This window comes from Nicotiana tomentosiformis, chromosome 5 (genome assembly GCF_000390325.3).
Source record: "Nicotiana tomentosiformis chromosome 5, ASM39032v3, whole genome shotgun sequence".
Classification (NCBI taxonomy): Eukaryota; Viridiplantae; Streptophyta; class Magnoliopsida; order Solanales; family Solanaceae; genus Nicotiana; species Nicotiana tomentosiformis.
The window spans coordinates 72,465,388-72,492,940 of record NC_090816.1 but is presented as its reverse complement, the minus strand read 5'-3'; the positions used below and the strand labels follow the sequence as shown (position 1 = coordinate 72,492,940).

The window sequence follows — 27,553 nt, the reverse complement described above, 5'->3', positions numbered from 1 at the left end:
ATTTGCTCTTATGCTTTAGTTGAACTTGTTGTCTCTTTTATTGTTACATTTTATATCTTTCATTGTTGATTATCATTATTTGAAGTCATTGTACATGCTATCTCTTTCATTATTGATTATTATTATTTGAAGTCATTGTACATGTTATCTCTTTCATTATTGATTATCATTATTTAAAGTCATTGTTACACGTTATCTCTTCCATTGTGAGTTATTCTTATTTAATATCATAGTTACACACTATCTTTCTCATTGTTGAGTTATTGGTGTTGAAGTTTTGAAAGCCATTATCACATTGAGGCAAAGTGTTAATTGTTGAGAGATCTTTCTTGTTGAGAAATTTACATTCATTGTTATTGTTGACATTCTTGTACACATTGTGGTTGAGCCATGGGCTATTATTGTGAAAATATTGATATTGTTGATTATTGGAAAGTTATGACATATGGGCAATTGTGGTGCGAGGTTTTATTATGATGTGATATTGATGCGCATGTGGCGGTATAAGAATAGGGGTTAATGTGCATGTGGCGGCATAACGTGGGACTTATGTGCATGTTGCTTGTAAGGGAATTACGTGAAGCCAAGCGGCGTCATAAGGTGGGCTAAAGTGCGTGTAGCTATTTTGGGAAAAATATTTTCAAAACTATTTAAATGTAAGGCTCACACGGTAGCATAAGGAAAGACTGTGATTGAAATTGAGAAATGTGAATATGAGGCGGTACCGCGATTGTGATTCCTATTATATACGAGGCGGTACCTCGGTTGTGATTCTTATTGTACATGAGGCGGTACCTAGTTGTGATTCTTGTTGTTTATCTCATGTTGCAAAGAGTTTTTGGTGGGAGCACTTCTTGTTGTTTTGTTCTATCTTGTTCTATCAGTTATGTTCTGTATATGATCATTGTGGTTATTTTAATTGATTTATTTATGATATCTCCATGCTTACAATTCCAGTATTAGTTTATGTTATTAACTCGTTTCGTATCAGTTGTTTATTCGCCTTCCATTATTTATTGTTATCCTGTTTTCATACTGTTTATTATGTCCTAGTAGGTGTCTTGACCTAACCTCGTCACTACTCTACGAAGGTTAGGCTTGATACTTACTGGGTACCATTGTGGTGTACTCATACTAGGCTTCTACACATCTTTTTGTGTAGATCCAGGTACGTCTGCCCGTGCCGGACGCTAGAGGTTGATTGAGTAGCTGCCTTGGGAGACTTCAAGGTATACCTGTTCGACATCCGCAGGCCTCGGAGTCCCCTTTTGTTTTAGACATTCTACTGTTTACTTCTTGTTTCAAATAGTATTGTATATCGATACTATAGTACTTTCTTGTAGAGCTTATGACTCTGTTTCACAAGGTTTTGGGGAGTGTGATGGATATTGTACTGTTGAGTTTATTATTATAGTGTGATGGTTTTACTTTAAGTTTTAGTAGAATTTCCATTATTTCTCTATGCATGTTAGCCTTACCTAGTCATAGAGACTAGGTGCCATCACGACATCCTACGAGGGGAAATTGGGGTCGTGACAAATTGGTATCAGAGCTCTAGGTTCATAGGTGTTATGAGTCATAAGCAGGTTTAGTAGAGTCTTGCAGATCGGTATGGAGACGTCTGTACTTATCTTCGAGATGCTACCGAACTGTAAGGAAAACTTCACTTCTTTGATTCTTTATCATGCGAATTGGTTGACTTCGAAAACTAAATCTTTGACTTTCTATTCTCTCACAGATGGTGAGGACATGCACTACAAGATCCGACGATCAGACACCCGCACCCCCTTCTAGAGCCGCAACAGGACGAGGATGGGCACGTGGTACAGCCAGATCACCTGCCCAAGCTGCGACAAAGAAGCCACCAGTAGCTCTAGTTGGGGGGCAGGCACCCTTAGCTCAGGCAGGGTTGATTCCACTTGCACCAGCCACATCTCAGGCTAGGGGAAGAGCTTAGACTCCCGCGGCCCGTACGCCAGAGTAGCGGGTCCATGTTGATCAGGTCCCAGAGGTTATACCAGTGCAGCATGTTGTTTTGGTTTAGCCCGTGGTTAGGGCAGCAACATCTGAGGAGGAACACCTTAGACTTTTGAGGTTCAAGAAATATCACCCTCCCACTTATAGTGGTTTAGCTTCAGAGGATGCACATGGTTTTCTAGAGGAGTGCCACCGTATTCTCCGCACCATAGGTATTGTGGAGATGAGCAGGATTGATTTCACTACTTTCCAGCTGTCAGGAGAAGCATATCAGTAGTGGAGGGGGTACGATGAGGGTAGCCCACCCGATGCAGCTTTACTTACATGGACTCAGTTTTTAGAGATGTTCTTGAGAGACTTTGTTCCTCATACCCTCAAGGATGCATGGTGTGCGGAGTTTGAGCAGCTGCGCCAGGGTACTATGATAGTGTTAGAGTATGCTGTCTGATTCAGTGACTTGTCCAGACATGCACCTGCCATGGTTTCTATAGTCAGAGAGTGAGTTCGACGATTCATCGAGGGGATCAACTATGGTATTATATTCAGCATGGCTTGAGAGTTATAGACAGATACCCCATATCAACAGGTGGTAGTGATTGCACGAAGGTTGGAGGTTATGCAGGTCGTGAGAGAAAGGACAGGGACGCCAAAAGGCCTCGAGGTACTAGAGGATTTAGTGGTGGCCATGCCGCAGCTACAACCTGTCATGGTAGAGGCTATGTGAGCCATCCAGTTCATTCAGCACTTGGCTTCTAGTGGTGCTCTGGTTATTCCGAGGTCTCAGGTTGCACACTTTGCTCAGCTACTATCTAGTGCACCTCCTGCACGGGGTGTCTTCAGCGGTCAGTCCAGCCGACCAAGCCCGAGCCAGTCCCAGCAGCCACGCACACCGAGAGCTTGCTTTGAGTGTGGTGACACCCGTCACATAGTGAAAGATTGCCCTAGACCCATAAGGGGTGCACCTCTACAGACTACTCAAGCTCCACGGATTCAGTCAGGTCGGCTGATTTCTTAGGCCATGGTTACTGCCCCAGTTGCCACTCTACCCGTACAGCCAGCTAGGGGTGGGGGATGGGCGGGTAGAGGTCGCCCTAGAGGGGGAGGCCAGGCCAAATTTTATGCTTTTCCAGGCAGGACGGAGGCAGTTGCTTCAGACACAATCATTACATATATGGTTCCAAATTCCATAGAGATGCATCAGTCTTATTTGATCTGGGATCCACTTATTCATATGTGTCATCTTACTTTGCTCCGTATTTGGATATATCTCATGATTCTTTGAGTTCTCATGTTTATGTGTTCATGCCTGTGGGAGATTCTATTGTTGTGGACCATGTGTATCGGTCGTGTTTAACTATTATTGGTGGTTTTCAGACCAGAGTTGATCTATTGTTTCTTAGTATAGTAGACTTCAATTTGATGTTATCTTGGGTATGGACTAGTTGTCGCCCTATCATGCTATTCGGAATTGCCACGCCAAGACTGTGACATTGGCCATGTCAGGTTGCCACAGTTAGAGTGGAAGAGTGTATTAGATTATGTTCCTAGCAGGGTTGTGTCATTTCTAAAGTTTTAGCGGATGGTTGAGAAGGGGTGTGATGCTTATATAGCCTTTGCAAGAGATGTTAGTGCTGATACTCCTACCGTCGAGTCAGTTCCGATAGTGAGGGATTTCTTAGATGTATTTCCAGCTGATTTTTCGGGCATGCTGTCCGATAGGGATATCGATTTTGGTATTGATTTTTTGCCGGGCACTCAGCCCATTTCTATTCCACCATATCGTATAGCCCCAGCAGAGTTGAAGGAGTTAAAGGAGCAGTTGCAAGAGTTGCTTGATAAGGGTTTCATTCGGCCTAGTGTGTCGTCATGGGGTGCTCCGGTCTTGTTTGTGAAGAAGAAGGATAGTTCTATGCGCATATGTATTGATTTTCGGCAGTTGAACAAGGTTACAGTGAAGAACAGGTATCCAATACCGCACATTGGTTACTTATTCGATAAACTACAGGGTGCCAGAGTGTTCTCAAAGATTGATTTGCGGTCAGAGTATCATTAGATAAAGATTTGAGATCCGGATATCCCGTAGACTGCTTTCAGGACTCGGTATAGTCACTACGAGTTCCTTGTGATGTCATTTGGACTGACCAACGCCCCAGCATCATTTATGCACCTGATGAACAGTGTATTCTAGCTATAACTTCCTTCATTCGTCATTGTGTTTATTGAAGACATCTTGGTGTACTCCCGCAGCCAAGAAGATCATGCGCAACACCCGAGGATCATACTTCAGACCTTGAGAGAGAGAAGAAGTTGTATGCAAAATTCTCAAAGTGTGAATTCTGTCTTGATTCGGTGGCATTTATGGGTCATGTGGTGTCGAGTAAGGAGATCAAGGTATATCCGAAAAATATTGAAGCAGTTCAAAGTTGGCCCAGACCGTCTTCAGCCACGGAGATTCGGAGTTTCCTTGGTTTGGATGGGTATTATCATCGTTTCGTTTAGGGTTTCTCATCCATTGCCGCACCTATGACCAGATTGACCTAGAAGGGTGCTCCTTTCAGATGGTCCGAGGAGTGTGAGGCGAGCTTTCAAAAGCTCAAGATTGCTTTTACTACAGCCCCAGTGTTGGTGTTACCTGCGGTTCAGGGTATTACACTATGTATTATGATGCATCATATGTTGGCCTTGCTGCGGTGTTGATGCTAGACGATAGGGTGATTGCCTACGTATCTCGGCAGTTGAAGACCCATGAGAAGAATTATCCGATACACGACTTGGAATTGGCAGCTATTATTCATGCATTGAAGATTTGGTGGCACTATTTGTACGGTGTCCCTTGTCAGGTCTTTACCAACCACCGGAGTCTACAGCATCTGTTCAAATAGAAAGATCTTAACTTATGGCGGCGGAGATTGTTAGAGTCGTTTAAAGACTATGATATCACCACTCTATATCATCTCGGGAAGGTCAATGTGGTGGCCGATGCCTTGAGTCGAAAGACGGAGAGCTTGGGAAGTTTAGCATATCTATCAGCAGCAGAGAGGCCACTAGACATTGATGTTCAAGCCTTGGCCAATCAGTTTGTTAGATTGGATGTGACGGAGCACAGTCAAGTTCTTGCTTGCGTGGTTTCTCGGTCTTCTTTATATGATTGAATCAAAGAACGTCAGTATGGTGACACCCATTTGCTTGTCCTTAAGGACACGGTTCAGCACAGCGATTTCAAGGAGGTTTCTATTGGAGATGTCGGGGTGTTGCGGATGTAGGGCCGATTATGTGTGCCCAATGTGGATGGGTTGCATGAGTTGATTCTTCAAGAGGCCCACAGTTCGCAGTACTCCATTCATCCTGGTGCCGCTAAGATGTATCAAGATTTGAGGCAGCACTATTGGTGGAGGAGAATGAAGAAAGACATAGTTGACTATGCAACAAGGTGCCTAAATTGTCAGCAAGTGAAGTATGAGCATCAGAGGTCAGGCGGTTTACTTCAGAGACTTGAGATTCAAAAATGAAAATGGGAGCGTCTCACCATGGATTTCATTGTTGGGCTCCCACGGACTAAGAAGAAATTTGATGCGGCCTGGGTGATTGTGGACAGCTTGACCAAGACGACTCATTTCATTCTGGTAGTAACTACCTATTCTTCAGAGCAGCTGGCTCGGATCTATATCCGCAAGATAGTCCAACTTCATGGTGTGCTGGTATCCATCATCTCTGACCGGGCTACGCAGTTCACATCATGTTTATGGAGAGCTGTGCAGCATGAATTAGGCACAAAGGTTGAGTTGAGCACAACATTTGATCGTAGGCTATAACTGTGTATTTTGGCCTTTAATTGCACTCTAATTTGCTGCACTATACTAGTGTTTGAGAGATACTTGGTATGATTTTGCATTGAGTGTGCGTTTTATGCTTTGTAGGAGCGATTTCGAATTACGATGATGTTTTGGAGTTAATTCGAGCTATTTGGGAGCTTTGAAGTCTGAGTAAAACCCCATGGATTAAGTGGGGATCGTAATGGAGGATCAACGGACAAGAATGCACTTAACAAAGAGAAATGAAGAATGGAGCAGGAAGCCACCCAGGTGTGCGACTGCGCACTGGTCGTGCAAGTGGAGCAGAACATTGTCCAACATGCGCGACCAGGTGCGCGGTCACCTGCCCAGGCGCGCGACCGCGCACGTCTGGTCCAGAAAATTTCCCAAGCCTATTTTTGTAATTTTGGAGGCGATCCCTCTTGACCTATATGAAGCCCAACTTGTCTAAAAAGAGGGTATCTTGGATTTCTAAAGAAACTTTTAGGAGAGAGGGAGGCAAGGAAGCAACGGAAACGCAAAATACTTGATCTAATTCATTCAATACGGAAGTTGGTTTGAATTTGGGAATTGTAATGTCTTCTTGTTCTTCTAATACTCTTGTGATGAATATATGGAGTAATCTTCCTTAGGGTTATTGACATATGTTGTGATTTGACTACGTTTTGGGTTTTACTCTATGTTAACTGTCCGAATTCATTGAATGAGTTATTAATTAAATTTCAAGGCTTATTGTGGTTTTACTTTAATCGAAAAAGAAGTGTTACTGCTATTCGCATTGTGCCATATTGTTTGGGTTGATTTTACGCCTCTTCAAGGTTATCGAAATAGCTTATAGAGTTATCAACCAGTTTAGAAGAATAGTCGAGAGGTGTTCTTCAAAAGATCATTCATTCACTATTTTGTGCAGATGTTCATAGGACCTGTTATTAGGTTGATCAAAGGAATCTCATTCATTCAGAAGAAGAATTTGAATCCCTAAAGTAGCCTAATCATCCGTTGAAATCGAAGGAGTCAATAGAAATTAAGAATGAACTTAACCCAGAGTTACCTGGAACAATAGTTGATCACATATCTTGTCACAACCCTTACTACTCACCCTGATATTCAATCGTTGTTACTAGTCATTAAAGTATCATTAGTTTCTTACAACTGATAATCTTAGTTTTATTTGTAGTCGATAAATACATCAATCACAGGTTTATTATCCTGGATAGTGCTAAGCTGAAGATTTATTAGAACATTATTTAAACCAATCCCTGTGGAGACGAATTAATACTATACTATCTTTGACTAGCGAGCCTAAGTTTTCTACACAGGTTTTGCGCTCGTCAAATTTTGGCGTCGTTGCCGGGGATTGGCGATTAATAGTGTTTAAATAAATTTTCAGTGCTAATTCAGGAACAACTTTATTTTATTTTCCTTTTTTACGCGCTTCTCATCTGTGTGTAGGCAACAGGTTAAGTTCAGCGATGTATGACTCGATCCTCTTCAAAGGACTTGGTGCCATACGACCCAGAGTTAGACAAACACCTGAGGCAGTTGAGAAGAGAGAAAGGATTGAGTGGATTGTTGTGGGGTCAGACCGGTATACAACCAACAACAGTCTAGTGTGAGACTCCCACCCATTGATGCTAATAATTTTGAACTCAAACATGGAGTCATCAGACCATTCAGAATAATTGCATATTCAGAGGGAAGCCTAATGAAGATCCCAACAACCATCTGACGAACTTCGACGAAATTATGAACATATTCCGTTACAGTGGAGAATCACATGATGCCATCTAACTTAGAGCATTCTCATTCTCTCTTAAGGATGATGCAAAGCAGTGGTTGAGAAGTTTGCCCACAGGGTCAATCCGTACATGGGAGGAAATGACGACCAAGTTCTTAGAAAAATATTTCTCTATCGCTAAGACTAGACGAATGAGGAAAGAGATTCACAATTTCAGCCAAGGTGATGGGGAGACAGTGTTCGAGGCATGGGAAAGTTTCAAGGAGCTATTGCGGAGGTGCCCTCATAATGGAATGGAGAAATGGATGCAACACTAGGACTTCTGGGACGGTTTAAACCCGTCATCAAGGAGATTGCTGAATAGTGCGGTTGCAGGCCCTCTAATGAAGAAAACTCCTGAAGAAATTGTCACTTTTCTGAATGAACTATATGAAGACGCAAAACAATGGTCCACTGATCAAGGGGACCGAAAAAGATCAGCAGGGGTGCTCCAAGTAGAATCCTCGGTAGCAATGTAGGCCCAAATTGCAGCTATGGCTAAGGACATCAAGCAACTGATGCTAGCTCAGGTGAAAAATCAACCACATGTGGGATGTGACATCTGTGGATTGGGACACCCGAGACATGAGTGTCAAGTTACAGCTAAGGAAGTCAACGCTGGGGGGAACTTCAATAGAGGCAACTACCAAGGAGGTGTTAATTTCAATTCTATGGGACAGAAACATCCAGGGTTCTGATGTAGTTCTTCACCTGGTAGTTTGAATTCATGGCAGCAGCAAAATCTCAGAGCACCAGTGCAAGGATCTACTGGTTTCCAAACTCAATAGAGGCAACCATACCAACCTCCCTAACCCAACAACTCAAGTTTAGAAGATCTAATGAAGTCATTTATAAATAAATCTGATGAGAAACTTGAGACTCAAGGGACTGCTATCAGGGAGCAAGGCACAACCATCCAAAATCTAGAAAGACAAATAGGAAAGCTTGCAACATTGTTGTCAGAAAGGACACCGGTGACTTTGCCGGCAGACACTGAAAAGTATCCAAAAAAGACAATCAATGTTGTATCTCTCAGGAGTGGAAAAACAGTAGCAGAGCCAAAGGCAAAACCAAGGGATGAGAAGGAGATCAACTTAAACAAGATAGCTGAAGAATAGAAAATCGGTGAGTCTTTGCCCAAGGAGAATGTAATCAGCAAGGATATTGATAAGCAGAAGATGAGCAACGCAGTTGAGGAAAGCAAGCACATGCCATTTTTACCTTTTCCTCAAAAGATGAAGCGGGAGAAATTCGACAAATGCTTTGGGAAATTCTTAGAGATGCTGAAACAGTTGTATGTGAACATCCCGTTCACGGAGGTGCTCACATAAATGCCAGCAAATACAAAATTTCCGAAGGAAATCCTCTCAAGCAAAAGGAAGCTCGAGGAAACGAAAGTGGTCAAACTCAATGCCCACTGCAGTTCCATTCTGCATATCAAAATTCCCAAGAAGTGTGGGGATCCTGGCAGTTTCACTATACATTGCTCATTGGGTAGCAAAAAGTTTGATAAAGCCTTGTGCAATTCAGTGCATCCATTAACTTGATGCCATTATCGGTGTTCAAGAAATTGGAAGGAGAGCTAGGAGTTATCAAATCTGTGCCAGTATCCTTACAACTGGCTGATCAAACCACGATCATACCGGAGGGCATAATTGAGGACATCCTGGTAAGGGTAGACAAATTTGTTTTTCCAGTAGACTTCATCGTGGTAGATATGGAAGAGAATAAGGAAGTGCCTCTAATCCTGGGGAGACCATTCCTTTACACTGGTCAGGCTATTCTTGATATATATGAGGGGCAACTCATGCTACGAGTGGAAAACAAAAAAAATAGTGTTTCAAATGAAGAGAATGATGAAATACCCATGTGATGAGGCATCTGCCAATGCTTGTCTCAAGATAGATGTGGTGGGAGAGTTAGCTGAACAACACAAACTGGATAAGCTGGTAGGTGACTCACTGGAGCGATGCATTAGTCAATCAAGCACAACAGAGGATGAAGATCCTGAGATCAAGAAGGAATTTGAGGGGCTGGAAAATGAGAACCAGGTGGTAGATAAAGATGAATTCGAGAAAGAAAAGAGCAAGCCGAAGCTGGAATTGAAAGTACTCCCGACACATTTGAAATATGCTTTTTTGGAGACTAACAATTTTCGTGTGATTGTTGCTGCTGATTTGACAGGTGAACAAGAACAAATGCTTGTGGAGTTACTACGGAAGCATAAAAAGGCAATAGGTTGGAGTATAGCCGAAATTCAGGGGATCAGCCTTGTAATCTGCATGCACAAGATCTTGTTAGAAGAAGGGAGTGAACCAGTGGTGCAGCCCCAGCACAAATTGAACAAAAATCTTAAGGAGGTGGTTCAAAAAGAGATACTCAAATTGTTGGATGCAGGCATAATATTTTCCATCTCTGACAGTCAATGGGTCAGCCCTGTACAAGTTGTGCCAAAAAAAGGGGTATGGCGGTGGTAAAAAACTAGGACAACGAGCTAATTCCTACCAGAACAGTTACTGGGTGGAGGATGTGCATTGACTACCGTAGATTAAATGATGCAACAAGGAAGGATCACTTCCCTCTTCCTTTCATTGATTAGAAGTTGGAGAAGGTGGCAGGGCGTGGATGTTACTGCTTCTTAGATGGATATTCCGGGTACAATCATATACCCATTACTCCCGAGGATGTTGAGAAAACCACCTTTGCATGCCCGTCCAGAATCTTTGGATACCGGAGAATGTCTTTCGGACTATGCAATGCACCGGCTACTTTCCAGAGATGCATGATGTCAATATTTTCAAATTTAAATGGGAAGTGTCTGGAGGTGTTCATGGATGACTTTACTCTATTTGGAGATGACTTTGAAGATTGCTTGAGGAACCTCGAACTTTTTCTGAAACGATGTGAGGATACTCACCTAGTACTCAACTAGGGAAAATGTCTATTCATGGTTAAGTAAGGGATAGTCCTGGGCATAAAGTCACAGCTGAAGGTATTGAAGTTGATAGAGCTAAAGTAGACGTGATAGCCAAGCTCCCATCACCGACCTCAGTGAAAAGCATCAAAAGTTTTTTGGGACATGCCGGTTTCTATAGAAGGTTCATTAAGAATTTTTCCAGCATTACCAAGCCCTTGTGTCACGGGCCCATTTTCTTACATTGGGTAGCGGCACCTACTCGCCCGTGCGGCGCCTGCAGTTCCCCTCGCTGCAGGCCAACCTTCCAATCCGTCCCAGGATTTCCCAAGCACGATCCTGTGCCTGTCGGTTGGGCTCGCCCTCAGGCTCGCTCCAACCTGTGCCGCCCGTAAGATGCCTAGGCCCTTGGCCCTAGGCATGTCGTGGCGCTCCATCTTAGGATCACAATTCATGCGCGCCCTGGGGACTTGGCTTAGGACATGCCCTGTCCTTAGCCCAAGACTGAGCATCGCTCCTGCGTGCACAGCCCAATCCTCAAGCTTACACTCGTCTAGTGCATCCACAACTAGCTCGTGCCTCGCCCGAGTAAGGCAACCTTTAGTCCTTGGCCATTGTCATGCGCCTCTTTCGTGCCATGCCCATACATAGCCCTCTTGCAGCACGCTTCCATTCCGAAGTAGTGCAGTGTCGCCCACACCTGCACCTTTAGGCCAACGGACCCTTGCTTGCATGGCTGAACCAAAGCCATGCTCACAAGTCGACACATGATGCCCCTATGACAGGTGCGTCAAGTATCCAATCGGCGTGGAGGTCTCTTTCCAACACTCGGCAGCCCGCGGGGCTGGCCGTTCCACAATAGCAGCCTCCACTGCCCTATTGATGCCCAACGCAGGCCCTAAGGCGTTGCGCAAGCCCATACGAGTTCCCAAACTCGTATGGATACCTTTGACACTCCCTTGAGTCATCTAGGCAGGCCCTTGGGGTTCTCCCCCAAGGCAGCTCGTTCTATGCGGCTCGGTGGCAGCACGCATGGGGGAGGCAGGTCGGAGCTTTCATCACCTATACCCCCCTTATATATGCTTAAAATTAAAAAGCCCAAGTTGCCCGAGTAGACTGCTCTACGTCAGACCATCAGAAGGCTCCTTTCTCACCAGTTCTTGGCCGAAATTACAACCCCAAATTCTGGGTTGTAACATCCTCCCACACTCATAATGTCATCGCCCCGATGACACATCATGGCTTAAGACATCCCGGAGTCTGCCCCCTCAGGTATGCCCATTCAAGCTCCCTTTGTCCTGTGGGTTGGACTTCCTCGAAGTCCTTTCTCAAAAGGAGTCGTGCCCCATGCACTCCTCCTCCCAAGTATCTTCCAAGCGTGCCTCTCGCACTTCACCTCTATTCGGTGTTCACTTGGAAAGTGCCTCCGCACTTGCACCCTCTGGTGTCTAACTTTGTGATTGACCCACACTAGTCAAATCACACCATGACCCTCACGGTCTTCATGTCCGTCTGAAGCTTTCCTTCACAGGTTAGCACATCAATGTGCTCTTTTGACATCGCTCCCGTAGCCATCCGCTTCCGTAGCCTCAAGATGCCCTCTTTGGCATAGCTCCCGCAGCCTTTCGCTCGCGTAGCCCTAAGATGCCTTTGGCATGGCTCCCGTAGCCTTTCGCTCCCGTAGCATTAAGACGCCCTCTTTGGCGCGGCCCTAGTAGCTCACTCGCTCACTTGGCCTTCAAACGCCTATGGCATAGCTCACGTAGCATTCCGCTCCCGTAGCCCTCTTTGCCCACTACCTTGAAGATGTGTTCGCTTCCAGACCCACGACTTTGCCCATATGCCTCTTGCATAGGCGGGATCCTCCCACACTCAATGTGGAGGATACATTTTAGCACTGTCGTCTCACTTGGCATTCGGCCAGCTCTTGAGACGACCTTCGGTGAGTACTACATTCCCAAAGTCATAGCATCGCCGCCTTTCCGAACAGAGTTCTTTGTTCTCCGGCCGTCACTTCCTCAGCAAGTAGCCAATGCTCCCGGTAGTACTTCAATACTCGCCCTATAGACAGGTACTCTCTTGGTCCTGCTAGCACGGCTTCCCGGTTCGGTGTGCCACGCACTTGGACACTCTCGGTCCCCGATCATTCGACATACCCCTTTCCAGAATGATGACACCTTCCAAACTTGGGAACTCGTCCCATTCCGCAACTTCGCTATACCCTCAAATTCTTTTCCTCACCTTGGCAATGCCCTCAGGCAACCCAAAGTCTTTTCCCGAAGGAAAGACACTCAGCTTGATGCGTTGCACGCATCCTTGGCAAGATCTCCGCTATGATCATGCCTAAGTTTATAGTCCATGGCCTACTCTTTCGTAATATGGTTGCACGACCTGGCAAACATGGCATTCTCTTGGCCATCCGACTCATCGGCATATCACCTCATTCAGTAGCACCTTAGACTAACGAAAGACAATGGAATCACCCATTTCCTTCGTCGACCATTAGTATCTGGTTCTCGATCTTTGTTGGCATATGAACATCAATCTCTGCTTTGACGTGATCTCGGCACTGACATCCAAAATGCACTCGCCATATCCACCATTTTGCCTTGACGTTGTGCCACGGCATAGTATGGCCTTAATCAGCTCTGATACCAAGTGTCACGGGCCCATTTTCTTACATTGAGTAGCGGCACCTGCTCGCCCGTGCGGTGCCTGCAGTTCCCCTCGCTGCAAGCCAGCCTTCCAATCCGTCCCAGGATTTCCCAAGCACGATCCTGTGCCTGTCGGTTGGGCTCGCCCTCAGGCTCGCTCCAACCTGTGCCGCCCGTAAGATGCCTAGGCCCTTGGCCCTAGGCATGTCATGGCGCTCCATCTTAGGATCACAATCCATGCGCGCCCTGGGGACTTGGCTTAGGACATGCCCTGTCCTTAGCCCAAGACTGAGCATCGCTCCTGCGTGCACAGCCCAATCCTCAAGCTTACACTCGTCTAGTGCATCCGCAACTAGCTCGTGCCTTGCCCGAGTAAGGCAACCTTTAGTCCTTGGCCATTGTCATGCGCCTCTTTCGTGCCATGCCCATACATAGCCCTCTTGCAGCACGCTTCCATTCCGAAGTAGTGCAGTGTCGCCCACACCTGCACCTTTAGGCCAACGGACCCTTGCTTGCATGGCTGAACCAAAGCCATGCTCACAAATCGACACATGATGCCCCTATGACAGGTGCGTCAAGTATCCAATCGGCGTGGAGGTCTCTTTCCAACACTCGGCAGCCCGCGGGGCTGGCCGTTCCACAATAGCAGCCTCCACTGCCCTATTGATGCCCAACGCAGGCCCTAAGGCGTTGCGCAGCCCATACGAGTTCCCAAACTCGTATGGATACCTTTGACACTCCCTTGAGTCATCTAGGCAGGCCCTTGGGGTTCTCCCCCAAGGCAGCTCGTTCTATGCGGCTCGGTGGCAGCACGCATGGGGGAGGCAGGTCGGAGCTTTCATCACCTATACCCCCCTTATATATGCTTAAAATTAAAAAGCCCAAGTTGCCCGAGTAGACTGCTCTACGTCAGACCATCAGAAGGCTCCTTTCTCACCAGTTCTTGGCCGAAATTACAACCCCAAATTCTGGGTTGTAACACCTTGACTGCATTACTTGCCAAGGATGTAAAATTTGTGTTTGATGTGGAGTGTTTCAGATCATTCGAACTGATCAAGGAGAAGCTACTGAGTGCCCCCATAATGGTGACTCCTAACTGGAGTGAGCCTTTTGAGATAATGTGCGACGCCAGTGATGTGGAAGTAGGAGCAGTGCTGGGGAAGAAGAGAGATAAATTGTTCTGACCCATTTACTATGCAAGCCGGACCTTGAATGATGCTCAGGTGAACTATGCTACTACGGAGAAGGAGTTCTTTGCAGTAGTCTTTGCTTTCGACAAGTTCAGATCCTATTTGGTGGGAAGCAAGGTAATAGTGCATACTGATCACTCAGTACTGAAATATTTGCTGAGTAATAAAGAGTACAAACCGCGTCTGATGCGGTGGGTATTGTTGTTGCAAGAATTTGATCTAGAAATCAAGGACAGGAAGGGCACGAAAAATCAAGTGGCTGACCACTTGTCGCGATTGGAGAAACCACCTTTTGAAGCGGTGGACATTCGGGAAGAGTTCCTAGATGAGCAAATGTTTTCCATTGCAGCAGTCTCCGATAGACCACCATGGTTCGCCGACATATCCAACTTATTGGCTAGTGGGTGGCTACCACACGACTTAACCTCAGATCAGAAAAAGAAGTTTCAAGGTGAGGTAAGATCTTATTTTTGGAATGACTAGTTCTTGTTTAAACTGTGTGCAGATGGTGTTATTCGAAGATGTGTGCCTGAATGCGAAATGGCAAGCATTCTGTCTCATTGCCACGATGGAGTAGCTGAAGGACACTATGGAGGGAATCGCACTGCAGAAAAGGTAATGGAAGTCGGATTCTTTTGGCCTGCATTGTACAAATATACGAGGGCGTATGTAGCTGCATGTGACAAGTGTCAAAGGGCAGGTAATATCAGCAAGAGGGACGAAATGCCTCTGAACTCCATTCTGGTATGTGAAATTTTTTTCGTTTGGGGCATTGACTTCATGGGTCTGTTCCCATTGTCACACTCTTATGAGTATATCCTAGTAGCCGTTGACTGCGTCTCTAAGAGGGTCGAAGCAATCCCTCCTAGGACCAATGATGCTCGGGTGGTGTGTTACTTATTAAGGAAAAACATCTTAACCCACTTTGGGACGCCTAGAGTGATTTTCAGCGATAATGGGTCAAACTTTGTGAACAAGCAGTTTGTTGCACTGCTGTCCAAGTATGGGGTCACACATAAAACGGGAATCCCGTACCATTCCCAGACTAGTGGGAAAGTTGAAGTGGCTAACCGTGAACTTAAATGAATTCTTGAAATGACGATTAGTGCTTCTCGTAAGGATTGGTTGGTAAAGTTGGAAGACGCTCTATTGGAATACAGAACTGCGTTCAAAACAACCATAGGGCTTTCACTATTTAAACTGGTGTATGGGAAATCCTGTCACCTACCTGTTGAGATAGAGCATAAAGCTTATTGGGCAATTAGGATGCTAAATCTTGATCTTAGTCTTGCAGGTCAACACAGGTTAGCGCATATGAATGCATTGAAGGAGTTTAGACTGGACGCGTATGAAAATGCGTGAATTTTCAAGGAAAAGACTAAAAGGTGGCATGATCGCCTGATTAAGCCAAATGAGTTTCATGAAGGGGACAGAGTCTTACTGTACAATAGTAGACTCAGGTTGTTCCCCAAAAAATTTAAGTCTAGACGGACGGGACAATATATGGTGAAACATGCATCACCATATGGGGCAATTGAGATCCAGAACAAGGACGGAGCGAAAAGTTTCAAAATGAATGGGCATAGACTAAAACTATATCTTGATGGAGGATTTTCTCAGCAATCTCCGAGCATCAAAATCAGTTGAGGATGCCCGGTTGAGTCAAGCTGACGACTATAACTCAGAACTACTTCTAACTCTTCTATTAGTTAGATTTTTTAATTTATTTATAATGTAGAATAGAGAGTAATTAGTGTATAGTATGATATGGTAGGTGCAGGAAGGTACATGTCATGGAAGGTAGGAATTAAGGTGTCTAAAAGACCCCCGTGTAGGGTATACGTGCGCAACCGCACACCTGGGGGGTCACTTCGCACACCAGGTCGCGCAATAGGCAACGTTATACGAAGCAAGAAGAACGATCGCGCACTGACCGCGCACCTGGTCGCGCATTTTCACTAGTGTACTTCCTCAAGTGTGCGACCACGTGCACGACCGCGCACTGACCGCGCACCTGGTACGCACCAGGTAAGTTTTTCCCTTTTAATTTCAGACTTTCCCCTCTCAAAACCTCCAATTCTAAAATTCCCTCTTTCTCTCCCCTACAATAAACAACCCTAATTCGACCACCCTCTCTCATCTTCTCTCTATAATACAAACAACACCACACCACCCCCCTCCTCGTCTCCCTTCACCCAACCACACGTGTTTTCTCTCCCAAGTCCCTTTAGGTAAGTGAGATGCTTTCTCTCTCTCTTTTCTTAGTTAATATATTTGATTTTGCTAGTGTTGTAGAAGATTTTTATTTTTGTTTTCTCTCCTTTTATACTCTTTGTATTGTGGGGTGAGAAGTCGAGTTTCACCATGGAGACTGACCATATAGTGGTTGGGTGTGACATTGGTGTATCCTTAGTCTAGTTAGGGCTGAAAATTGAGTTATGGGGGTTAGGAAGAACTGTGCTTGTTATGTGTTTGTGAAATTGCCTCAATGACATTGTGGTTGTAATGTTGTGACCAAGTATAAGGGTGAAGTCTGAGTAGCCTCTCTTGGTTCGCCATATGATTCATTAGCTAATATTTGGCATTTGTTGCAGGTACTACGATGCCAACCAAGAAACGAAAAACCACAGGTGCATCCATAAGTGGTCACGCGGGCACATCCCGGTCCCGAGCTTCGGCTTCTGCTCGCTCGTATAATTAGAACAAATTTGTCTCTTGGGAGGCCCAAGAACGATTCCAACAAAAGGCAAGCAAAAAGCCCATTCAGGGGAGGGGAATTGATATTGGGTCCCTCCAGAATGACTGCCCCCATGTGTATCATGAATTGGTCAGGCGCAGCTTGCGGGTATTCTTTGAAGAACCTGACGAATCGAACTTAATGGTTGTTCGGGAGTTTTATGCAAACTGCTAGGAACATGACGCACATGTCTGCATAGTCAGGAAGAAAATAGTTGATTTCTCCAAGGAGGCCATCCGAAGGGCCTATCATTTGCCGGAATTCGTGGAAGATCCGGATACAAGTGACTACTACGACACGCACAACAGAGAACCATACCTGTGGCACATGTTCTTCGCAACCATTTGTGTACCTGGCAAGGAGGTCGTGTGGATAAAGGAGGGATGGAATTTTCACTCGGCTTCGCTGAGCTTTAAAGGGAAGTGTTGGCTCTACATTATCAATAACCGTCTGCTGTCTTCAAGAAATACCACTGAGGTGAATGATCCTCGGGCAACTCTGATTTGGTGCTTTGTCAATTGCCATGATTTGATGTGGCTTAGATCATTCAGGTCGAGATGTTGATTCGATGTCCTTTGCAGAGGTATGGGTTCTTTTTCCCATCAATAGTCACTCGGTTATACCGTGGGGCCTGAGTACCTGAAATAAGGGACTTGGATGGAAAAGTAAAGTGTGAACATAAATTTCGGGCTGATAAGGTTGTAATCGGGAAGGACCCTGCTGGGCCTGCATAGGCGGATAGCGAGGAATCTGATGCGGCCGAAGAGGGCATTGAGGAGGTCGCTGCTTCTCCACCACATGAGTCGGGTGTTTGGGTAATTTCAGGTGGCGGTTAGGACACGAGAATGAACACATTAGAGCAGCAGATGGCGGGGATGCATATTTCTATCACTGATTTGGGTACTCGAGTGGACTCGCTTGGTACACAGAATGCCAAATCTGAGAGGAAGATCATGGCATAGTTGCGTGCACTTGGCCGAGCGTATCATCTGGACCCCGGAACCGTCTCCGACACAGACTGACTTGATCAGGGGAGTTTTCTTCACCTTTGCATTTTTCTTTGTGTGTCATGGGGACATGCCACCAATTAAAGTATGGGGTGGGGAATATTTGTATGTCGTATGTATATAAGTTTTGATTTTGGTAGTTGTAGTTTGTTGTTAATTGCAGTAGTAAGAGACATTGGAAAAAAAATTACATAAAAATTTTAAAATTTTCAATTTTTTCCGACGATGGATATCATTCGACGGGTTTCTTGAGGGATTAAAGTCGAAAGAAAAAGACAAAAAGATTTTCTCTTGTTAGGAAGTGTATTAATTACCCCTTGGTTTTTCTTTGTGTCGCGATTCTTTTCCAAGGATTTTGATTGAACCGGGTGTAGTTAGTTTTATATTTTGTCTGTTAGGAGTAGGTACCCTTAGCTCTGATTTGCCTTGAGAATAGTGAGTTCTCTTGCTGTGACACTTGGGCTCAATTTTTGACTCTCGTAGAAGTACCTTAAATTGTATGTTCTTGACTTTTCTAAACTGCTTTGACTGGAGTATCTTGATGAGTCTGATCTTGAGTGAGTATGTGCCATGTGTGGGTGAGGTTTTGAGTTATTCATTGCATTGCATTTGATTTCTAGAACTTGCCCTGTGTATTTGCAAAGCGAAATGGTAGTTTAATTCAGTCTTGGAAGTGAAATAGGCATTTCTTTGTTGAGCCAGTTATATGCCTTATCCACCTAATTGTTATGTATCTTAGTTAACTCCTTTGATCATGTAATCTTGTTTCTTTGGCAACCACATTACAAGCCTTACCCATTTGTTTGAATGAAATTGTTGTGAACTTTGTAAAGTTGAAGGGTGGGGTGATTGGTTTAGCTTTTGAGTGGAACTAATGAAATAAGGAGAGAGGTGCACTAGTTTGAAAAAGTAAGATCCACTTGAATGAAAAAAAAAAATGAATTGTTGTACAAATTATTCTTTGATATTGGTGACTCTTGGTATAATTGTGCTTAAAGAAATAGGGAGTTAATATAATTTGATGTGAAGGTGGAGTATGGTTTGACATAAGTGTGGGGTTGAATGGTTAAGTATATATATTGAAATTGCTTAGGGAGGTGTAGTCACTCTTATATCCACATGTATCCTACCTGTCCTGCAACCCACATTACAACCACGAAAGTCCTACTTGATCATTGACTGAATGAGCTCAATTAGTAGAGTAGTACACTACGGGCAAGCCTATGGTTCATCTTGTGTGGCATATGAATGTTGTTTCTGAGAGTGAGTGAATTTTTTCTATCTTGAGTTCTTAATTGTTCTTAATGTCTTTTATGTGTGGAATTACTCTCTATGTTTTTGTGAGGGCACTAGATTCACGAAAGAAAGGTAATGCTTGACCTCTGTGTTAGAGTAAGTGAGCGGGTTACAGATAATGCTTGGTGCTTTGGCGTCAAATTTTGAGGTTAAGATGTTACAATATTGTGCTTAATTTGTTTTAAAGAGTCTTGGTGTGATGAGTCTTGAGAGTTTTTGAAAAAGGTCGTATTTTAAGTGAAGTGTATTTTGATTGCTCGAGGACGAGCAATGGTTTAAGTGTGGGGTGTTGATGGTAGGCTATAATTGCGTATTTTGTCCTTTAATTGCACTCTAATTCGCTGCACTTTACTAGTGTTTGAGCTTTAATTGGTACGATTTTACACTAAGTGTGTGTTTATGCTTTGTAGGAGTTATTCCGAGTTACGATGAGGTTTTGGAGTTAATTCGAGCTATTCGGGAGCTTTGAAGTCTGAGTAAAAGCCCATGGATTAAGTGGGGATCGTAATCGAGGATCAACGAACAAGAATGCACTTAACGAAAAGAAACGAAGAATGGAGCAGGAAGCCACTCAGGTGCGTGACCGCGCACTGGGCGCGCAAGTGGAGCAGAACACTGTCCAACATGCACGACCGGGTGCGCGATCACCTGCCCAGGTGCGCGGCCGCTCATGTCTGGTGCATAAAATTTCCCAAGCCTATTTTTGTAATTTCGGAGGCGACCCCTCTTGACCTATATGAATCCTAGCTCTTCTAAAAATAGGGTATCTTGGGTTTCTAAAGCAACCTTTGCGAGGGAGGGAAGCAAGGAAGCAACGGAAACGCAAAATACTTGATCCAATTCATTTAATACGGAAGTTGGTTTGAATTTGGGAATTGTAATGTCTTCTTGTTCTTCTAATACTCTTGTGATGAATATATGGAGTAATCTTCCTTAGGGTTATTGACGGATGTTGTGATTTGACTATCGTTTTGGGTTTTACTCTATGTTAACTGCCCGAATTTGTTGAATGAGTTATTAATTAAATTGCAAGGTTTATTGTGGTTTTACTTTAATCAAAAGAGAAGTGTTACTGCTATTCGCATTGTGCCATATTTTTTGGGTTGATTTTACGCCTCTTCAAGGTAATCAAAAGAGCTTAGAGAGTTATAAATTAACCTAGTTTAGAAGAATAATCTAGAGGTGTTCTTTGAAAGATCATTCATTCACTATTTTGTGCATATGTTCATAGGACTTGTTATTAGGTTGATCAAAGGAATCTCATTCATTTGGAAGAAGAATTTGAATCCCAAAAGTAGCATAATCATCTGTTGAAATCGAAGGAGTAAATAGAAGTTAAGAATGAACTTAACCCAGAGTTACCTGGAACAATAGTTGATCACATATCTTGTCACAACCCTTACTACTCACCCTGATATTCAATCGTTGTTACTAGTCATTAAAGTATCATTAGTTTCTTACAACTGATAATCTTAATTTTACTTATAGTCGATAAATACATCAATCAAAGGTTTATTATTCTGGATAGTGTTGAGCTGAAGATTTATTAGAACATTATTTAAACCAATCCTTGTGGAGACGATTTAATACTATACTATGTTTGACTAACGAGCCTAAGTTTTCTGCACCGGTTTTTCGCTCGACAGCATTTCACCCCCAGACGAACGGACAGTCCGAGTGCACCATTCAGATATTAGAAGATATGTTTCGTGCATGTGTTATAGATTTTGGGGGTTCTTCAGATCAGTTCTTGCCGCTTGCGGTGTTTTCCTACAATAACAGCTACCAATCAAGTATTCAGATGGCTCCTAATGAGGCCATATATGGGAGACGGTATCGTTCCCTAGTTGGTTGGTTTGAGCCGTGAGAGACTAAGTTATTAGGCACAAATTTGGTTTGAGATGCCTTGGAGAAGGTCAAGTTGATCCAGGATAAGCTTCGTACAACCCACTCGAGACAGAAGAGTTATGCATATCAGAAGGTTCGTGATGTTGCATTCATGGTTGGAGAGCGAGTCTAGCTCCAGGTTTCACCCATGAAGGGTGTGATGAGGTTCGGAAAGAAGGGCAAGTTGATCCCTAGGTATATCGGACCTTTTGAGATCCTTGAGTGTATTGGTGAGGTGGCCTACAAGCTGGCATTGCCACCTAGCTTATTTGTGGTTCATCTGGTGTTCTATGTTTCTATGCTCCGAAAGTATTATGGAGATCCGTCTCATGTTTTAGACTTCAGCACAGTCCAATTAGACAAGTATTTGACTTATATTTAGGAGTCGGTGGCTATCTTGGACAGTCAGGTCTGGAAATTGAGATCAAAGAACCTTGCTTCATTGAAGGTTCAATGGAGGGGTCATCCGATCGAGGAGGCGACCTGGGAGACTGAGAACGGCATGCAGAGTCGTTATCCTGATCTATTGATCACTTCAGGTATGTCCTTATGTAATTACGCCTTGCTACCCTTTTTTATGCTTCACATATGTGTTTTTATAATTTTATGACTTACGGGGTTGGTTAGTTTCGTTCCGGGAAGATTTCAGTTTGATTTGGATATTTTGACTCTTGACTTAGAAGCTTAAGTTAGAAAATGTTGACCAAACTTTGACTTTTGTGAAAACGACCCCGGAATGGTATTTTGATTGCTCCGGTAGCTTCGTATCGTAATTTTGGACTTGGACGTATGCCCGAAATTGAATTCGAAAATTCGTTGGTTGATTTGTGTTGTTTTATCAAAATTTGGCAATTTGAAGTTGAAAAGTTTCACCATAGGTTGGCTTTTAGCTATCGAGATCGAAATTTTATTTTGGGACTTTGAATATGTCAGTTACGCTATTTAGAACTTGTCTGCAAAATATGGTATTATTTGAAGTTGATTTGATAGGATTCGGACATTTAGTTATAATTCTTGAACTTTACTTTGAAATTCATGTGTTTTGGTGTCTGATTCGTAGTTCAAGATGCTATTTTTGTGTTTTGAGCGCGCAAGCAAGTTCGTATGATATTTTTAGACTTGTGTGGATTTTTGGTATGGAGCGGCGGGGGCTCGGATAAGTTTCGGACATGTTTGGAATGGATTGAACTGAAAATGAATTGCTGGTGTTGTTGGTGCTCTGTTATCACAATTGCGAGCACCAGCCTCACAATTGCGAAGGTAACAGTGGGGGCTCTGATGTCGCAATTGCGACTGCCCCTTCCCAATTGCGAAGTCAGCAGGAATTAGGCTTAGTTCGCTTTTGCGAAAGATCCAGCTTAGCAATTGCGAAGCCTCTGTCGCAATTGCGATAATCATGGAGGCTGTCAGGGTTCAGAAATGCAATCCCTGATTCACAATTGCGAGGGTTCGCAACTGCGAATACTGTGTCATAAATGCGACATCTGCAGCTGGTAATAAGGTCTGGAAGATGGGAGTTTTCAACATATTCTCTCACTTTAGAACCCTAGACTCGGTAGTATGCGATTTGGAGAGGGGATTTTCATATACAAACTTTGAGTAAGTGATTCTAATATATTTCCAACTATATTCCATCAATATATCTTAGATTTTAACATCAAAATCATGTGAATCAATTTTGAGAATTTGAGTTTTGAGAGTCGATTTGGACTCGGATTTTGAAACTAATCGTATATATGAATCCGTGGGATTATGGATAGTCGGAATCTACCCTTGGACTCGGGTTTTGACGAGGCGAGCCCCAAGTTGACTTTTGTTGACTTTTTGGGAAAAGTATAAAGATCATAACTTTATCTATTGTAATTGATTTTCCTTGTATTGTTTGATGATACAAGAGTGGGTTGCTCTAGTAGTAAGCGCCCTCTACTTCCAACCAAGAGGTTGTGAGTTCGAGTCACCCCAAGAGCAAGGTGGGGAGTTCTTGGAGGGAGGGAGGGAGCCGAGGGTCTATCGGAAATAGCCTCTCTACCCCAGGGTAGGGGTAAGGTTTGCGTACACACTACACTCCCCAGACCCCACTAGTGGAATTATATTGGGTTGCTGTTGTTGTTGTTGTTGTTTGTTTGTTTGATGATATTAAGTCGATTTTGGTTCGATTTGATCCATGTGGAGATGAATTTTAGGGGAAAAGCTATTTCTGAGGGTTGAATTGGCCTAGTTGAGGTAAGTATCTTACCTAACTTGGTATGGGGGAACTACCCCTTATGATTTGGAATTAGTTGTGTCATTTGTGCTATGTGAAAGTCGTGTACGCAATGTGACGAGTGGGTACACGGGTTGTATGTGGTATTTCACCGATTTAGGCTACTTAGACTCTTTCCATGCTTTAATTGAATTGTCATATCATCATGTTATAAATTCTCATAGTCAATCTATTCTTACTTGTGTTAGTCTATCCTTACATGCCTTAAATGACTTTGTTAACACTTGTTCTACATCCTACTTGATAATTTGCTCTTATGCTTTGGTTGAACTTGTTGCTTCTTTTATTGTTACATGTTATCTCTTTCATTGTTGATTATCATTATTTGAAGTCATTGTACATGTTATCTCTTTCATTATTGATTATCATTATTTGAATTCATTGTTACACGTTATCTCTTTCATTGTGAGTTACTCTTATTTAATATCGTGGTTACACACTATCTTTCTCATTGTTGAGTTATTGGTGTTGAAGTTGTGAAAGTCGTTATCACATTGAGGCGGATTGTTAATTGTTGAGAGATCTTTCTTGTTGAGAAATTTACATTCATTGTTATTGTTGACATTCTTGTACACATTTTGGTTGAGCCATGGTCAATTATTATGGAAATATTGATATTGTTGATTATTAGCAAGTTGTGACATATGGGCACTTATGGTGTGAGTTGTTATCGTGATGTGATATTGATGTGCATGCGGCGGTATAAGGATAGGGGTTAATGTGCATGCGGCAGCATAAGGTGGGACTTATGTGCGTGTTGTTTGTAAGGGAATTACGTGAAGTCACGAGGCTTCATAAGGTTGGCTAAAGTGTGTGTAGCTATTTCGGGAAAAATATTTTCAAATCTATTTAAATGTAAGGCTCATGCGGCGGCATAAGGAAAGACTGTGATTGAAATTGAGAAATGTGAATACAAGGCGGTACCTCGGTTGTGATTCCTGTTATATACGAGGTGGTACCTCGGTTGTGATTCTTATTGTACACGAGGCGGTACCTAATTGTGATTCTTGTTGTTTATCTCATGCTGCAAAGAGTTTTTGGTGGGTTGTTTTGTTCTTCCTTGTTCTATCAGTTATGGTTTGTATATGATCATTGTTGTTATCTTTAATTGATTCCTTTATGATATCTCCATGCTTACAATTCCAGTATTAGTTTATGTTATTAACTCGTTTCGTATCAGTTATTTCTCCGCCTTCCATTATTTATTATTATCATGTTATCATACTGTTTATTATGTCCTAGTATGTGTCTTTACCTAGCCTCGCCATTACTCTACCGAGGTTAGGCTTGATACTTACTAGGTACTGTTATGGTGTACTCATACTATGCTTCTGCTCATCGTTTTGTGCAGATCCAGGTACGTCTGCCTGTGTCAGATGCTAGAGGTTGATTGAGTAGCTGCCTTTGGAAACTTCAAGGTATACCTGTTCGACGTCTACCTCGGAGTCCCCTTCTATTTTAGACATTCTACTGTTTACTTCTTATTTCAAATAGTATTTTATATCGACACTATTAGTACTTTCTTGTAAAGCTTATAACTCCGTTCCACCAGGTTTTGGGAACAATGTTGGCTATTGTACTGTTGAGTTTATTATTATAGTGTGAAGGTGTTATTTAAAGTTTTACTAGTCTTTCCATTATTTCTCTATGCATGTTAAGCTTACCTAATCATAGAGACAAGGTGCCATCACGACATCCTACGGAGGAAAATTGAGGTCATGACACATCAATCATCTAATCAATGTATGGCAACAAGAACGAGTCTTTAGAGCACGCCTTATTTAAATCCTTATAGACTACGCACATCTTAAACTTGTTATTCTTTTTTGGTACTACAACTACGTTGGCTAACTATTCCAGATATTTTACCTTTCGGATTGAACCAATATTGAGTAATCGGGTTACCTCCTCTTTAACAAATATGTTCCTGACCTCTGCTATCGGGTGTTTCTTTTACCTTACTGGTGGGAAATTTTGATCCTGACTCAGCTTATGAACAACTACCTCTAATGGGATGCTTGTTATATCCGAGTGCGACCATGCAAAGCAGTCTGTATTAGCTTTAAAAAAATTTATAAATTCTAACCTAAGCTCGAGATTTAATCCTGTTCCCAGGTCATACTTCCTTTCCAAATATTATTCAAACATGGCTATTTGCTCGAGTTCTTCTGTCGACTTGGTCGTATCTGTCTCTTCCGGCACCTGAAAATATCTCGAAACCTGATGGGATTCTGATGACTCCTCGCCTTTATGATCTTCAATCAGAAAGGGAGAAGGCATCGGTTCCTGTAATTACTATTTGTTGGAATTTTTCCCCTTGCTACTAGAAACAATTACCGCGTTCATCTCCCTCACTGCCAGTTGATCTCCTTTTATCTGCTTGATTACTTCTGGCATTGGAAATCTCAATAACTAGCGATAAGTTGAGGGTACGACCTTCATTTCGTGTATCCATGCCCTTCTGAGGATTACATTTTAACCCATATAGCCATCTACCACTTCGAATAGAGTGGTCCTGATCAATCTTTCGGCATTTGTGGGTAGCAAAATCTCTCATTGGGTTGTCACACATGTCAAGTTGAATCCAGCTAAGAGTTTTGTTGCCAGAATGATTCTCCCAATCAACTTTGCTTGCTACAGCACTCTCAATTGGATGATGTTGGTTGAGCTTCCTAGGTCAACCAAAACACGCTTATTTTTGAAATCTAAAACAGTAAGAGAGATTACCAAAGCGTCATTGTGTCGCAGAAGAAGTTTGTTATCATCCTTCTCCGTAAAGGTGATATCATCTTTCGCTACCTCCCGGAGCCTCTTGTTGTGAGTCACCGATATCTTCGTTTTCTTAGCCACTGAAAAGGTTACACCATTGACTTCGTTTCCTCCGAAGATCAAGTTGATAGTCATCCGAGAAGACCTTCTACTACATTTGAAGGCTCTACATTATCCCCGCTTCTGCCATAATTGGTCTTGGCTTGGTCTCTTAAGAATTCTCTAAGATGGCAATTCTTCCGCAATATCGCCACCTCTTCACGAAGATGTCGGCAGTCCCCAGCTAGGGTCGTGGGTCCCATAGTATTCACACCATAAACTGGGATCCCTCTAGCTAGGATCTTATCGAATTGGCTTCAGGAACCGTGCTTCTTTGATATTCCTCATTCACTACTAAAACTCCGCTTAAAACCGTCAGAAAAAACCGACCAAAATCGATCGGTAATGGCCAATAAATACCCAAAACGTGACGATTTACGTGTGGTCGGTATTTTGAAGGTCGGTAGAGCATACCGACCAACTTCGGTCGGTATGCTCTACATGACCATCTGATAATTTAATTGACTTACCGACCAATGTTGGTCGGAATATTATTTTAATAATTTAATTTTACCGACCAACGTTGGTCGGTGTTCTAAATTTAATAATTTTGGTTACCGACCAACTTTGGTCAGTAATAAAAAATAAATTAATCATATAATATTTTATATACTGACCAACATTGGTCGGTATTAGAAAATATATATTTTATATAAATAATTAAAATTTAATAATACCGACCAACGTTGGTCGGTAATCTGGACATGGCAGCCAACTTACCGAGCAAAGTTGGTCGGTAATGTTTAATTTATGAAAATTCAATGTGCATTAACCTGCTAATATTGGTGGGTATTTTGCAATTTAATGTTTTTTAGTTACCGACCAAGGTTGGTCGACTTTATAGGAATAATTTTGGCAGAAAATGCCTGTTTTGGTAGCTACACCACCTGCCAAATAAAAATAGCATACCAATACCCCCAATTCACCACACACACCCCCTAATTCACCACAAATCCAACCAAACATCCAATTAATACCTTAAAACTAACAAGTTCAATTATACATGACAATTCAAAACCAATCAAAAACTAAGTAATTACAACAAGTTCAAAAATGTTCATTCTAATTCAAAACAAGTTCTATTAGTCTAGTTCAAGTATATCAAAGTATTGGTCAAGGGGTGTTTTTTACAGCATTAGCACTATCTGATAAACGTTCATCTACAAGATGG

General features: G+C 43.0%; 1 protein-coding gene across 1 annotated transcript; it reads left to right on the top strand.

The window, feature by feature from the left end:
- Positions 1–3,556: 3,556 nt before the first annotated feature.
- Positions 3,557–5,129, top strand: LOC138892567 (uncharacterized). Its single transcript, XM_070176303.1, has 3 exons — positions 3,557–3,710; positions 4,621–4,817; positions 4,941–5,129. The coding sequence occupies exons 1-3, from the start codon at positions 3,557–3,559 to the stop codon at positions 5,127–5,129; spliced, it is 540 nt and encodes a 179-aa protein (XP_070032404.1).
- Positions 5,130–27,553: the final 22,424 nt, after the last annotated feature.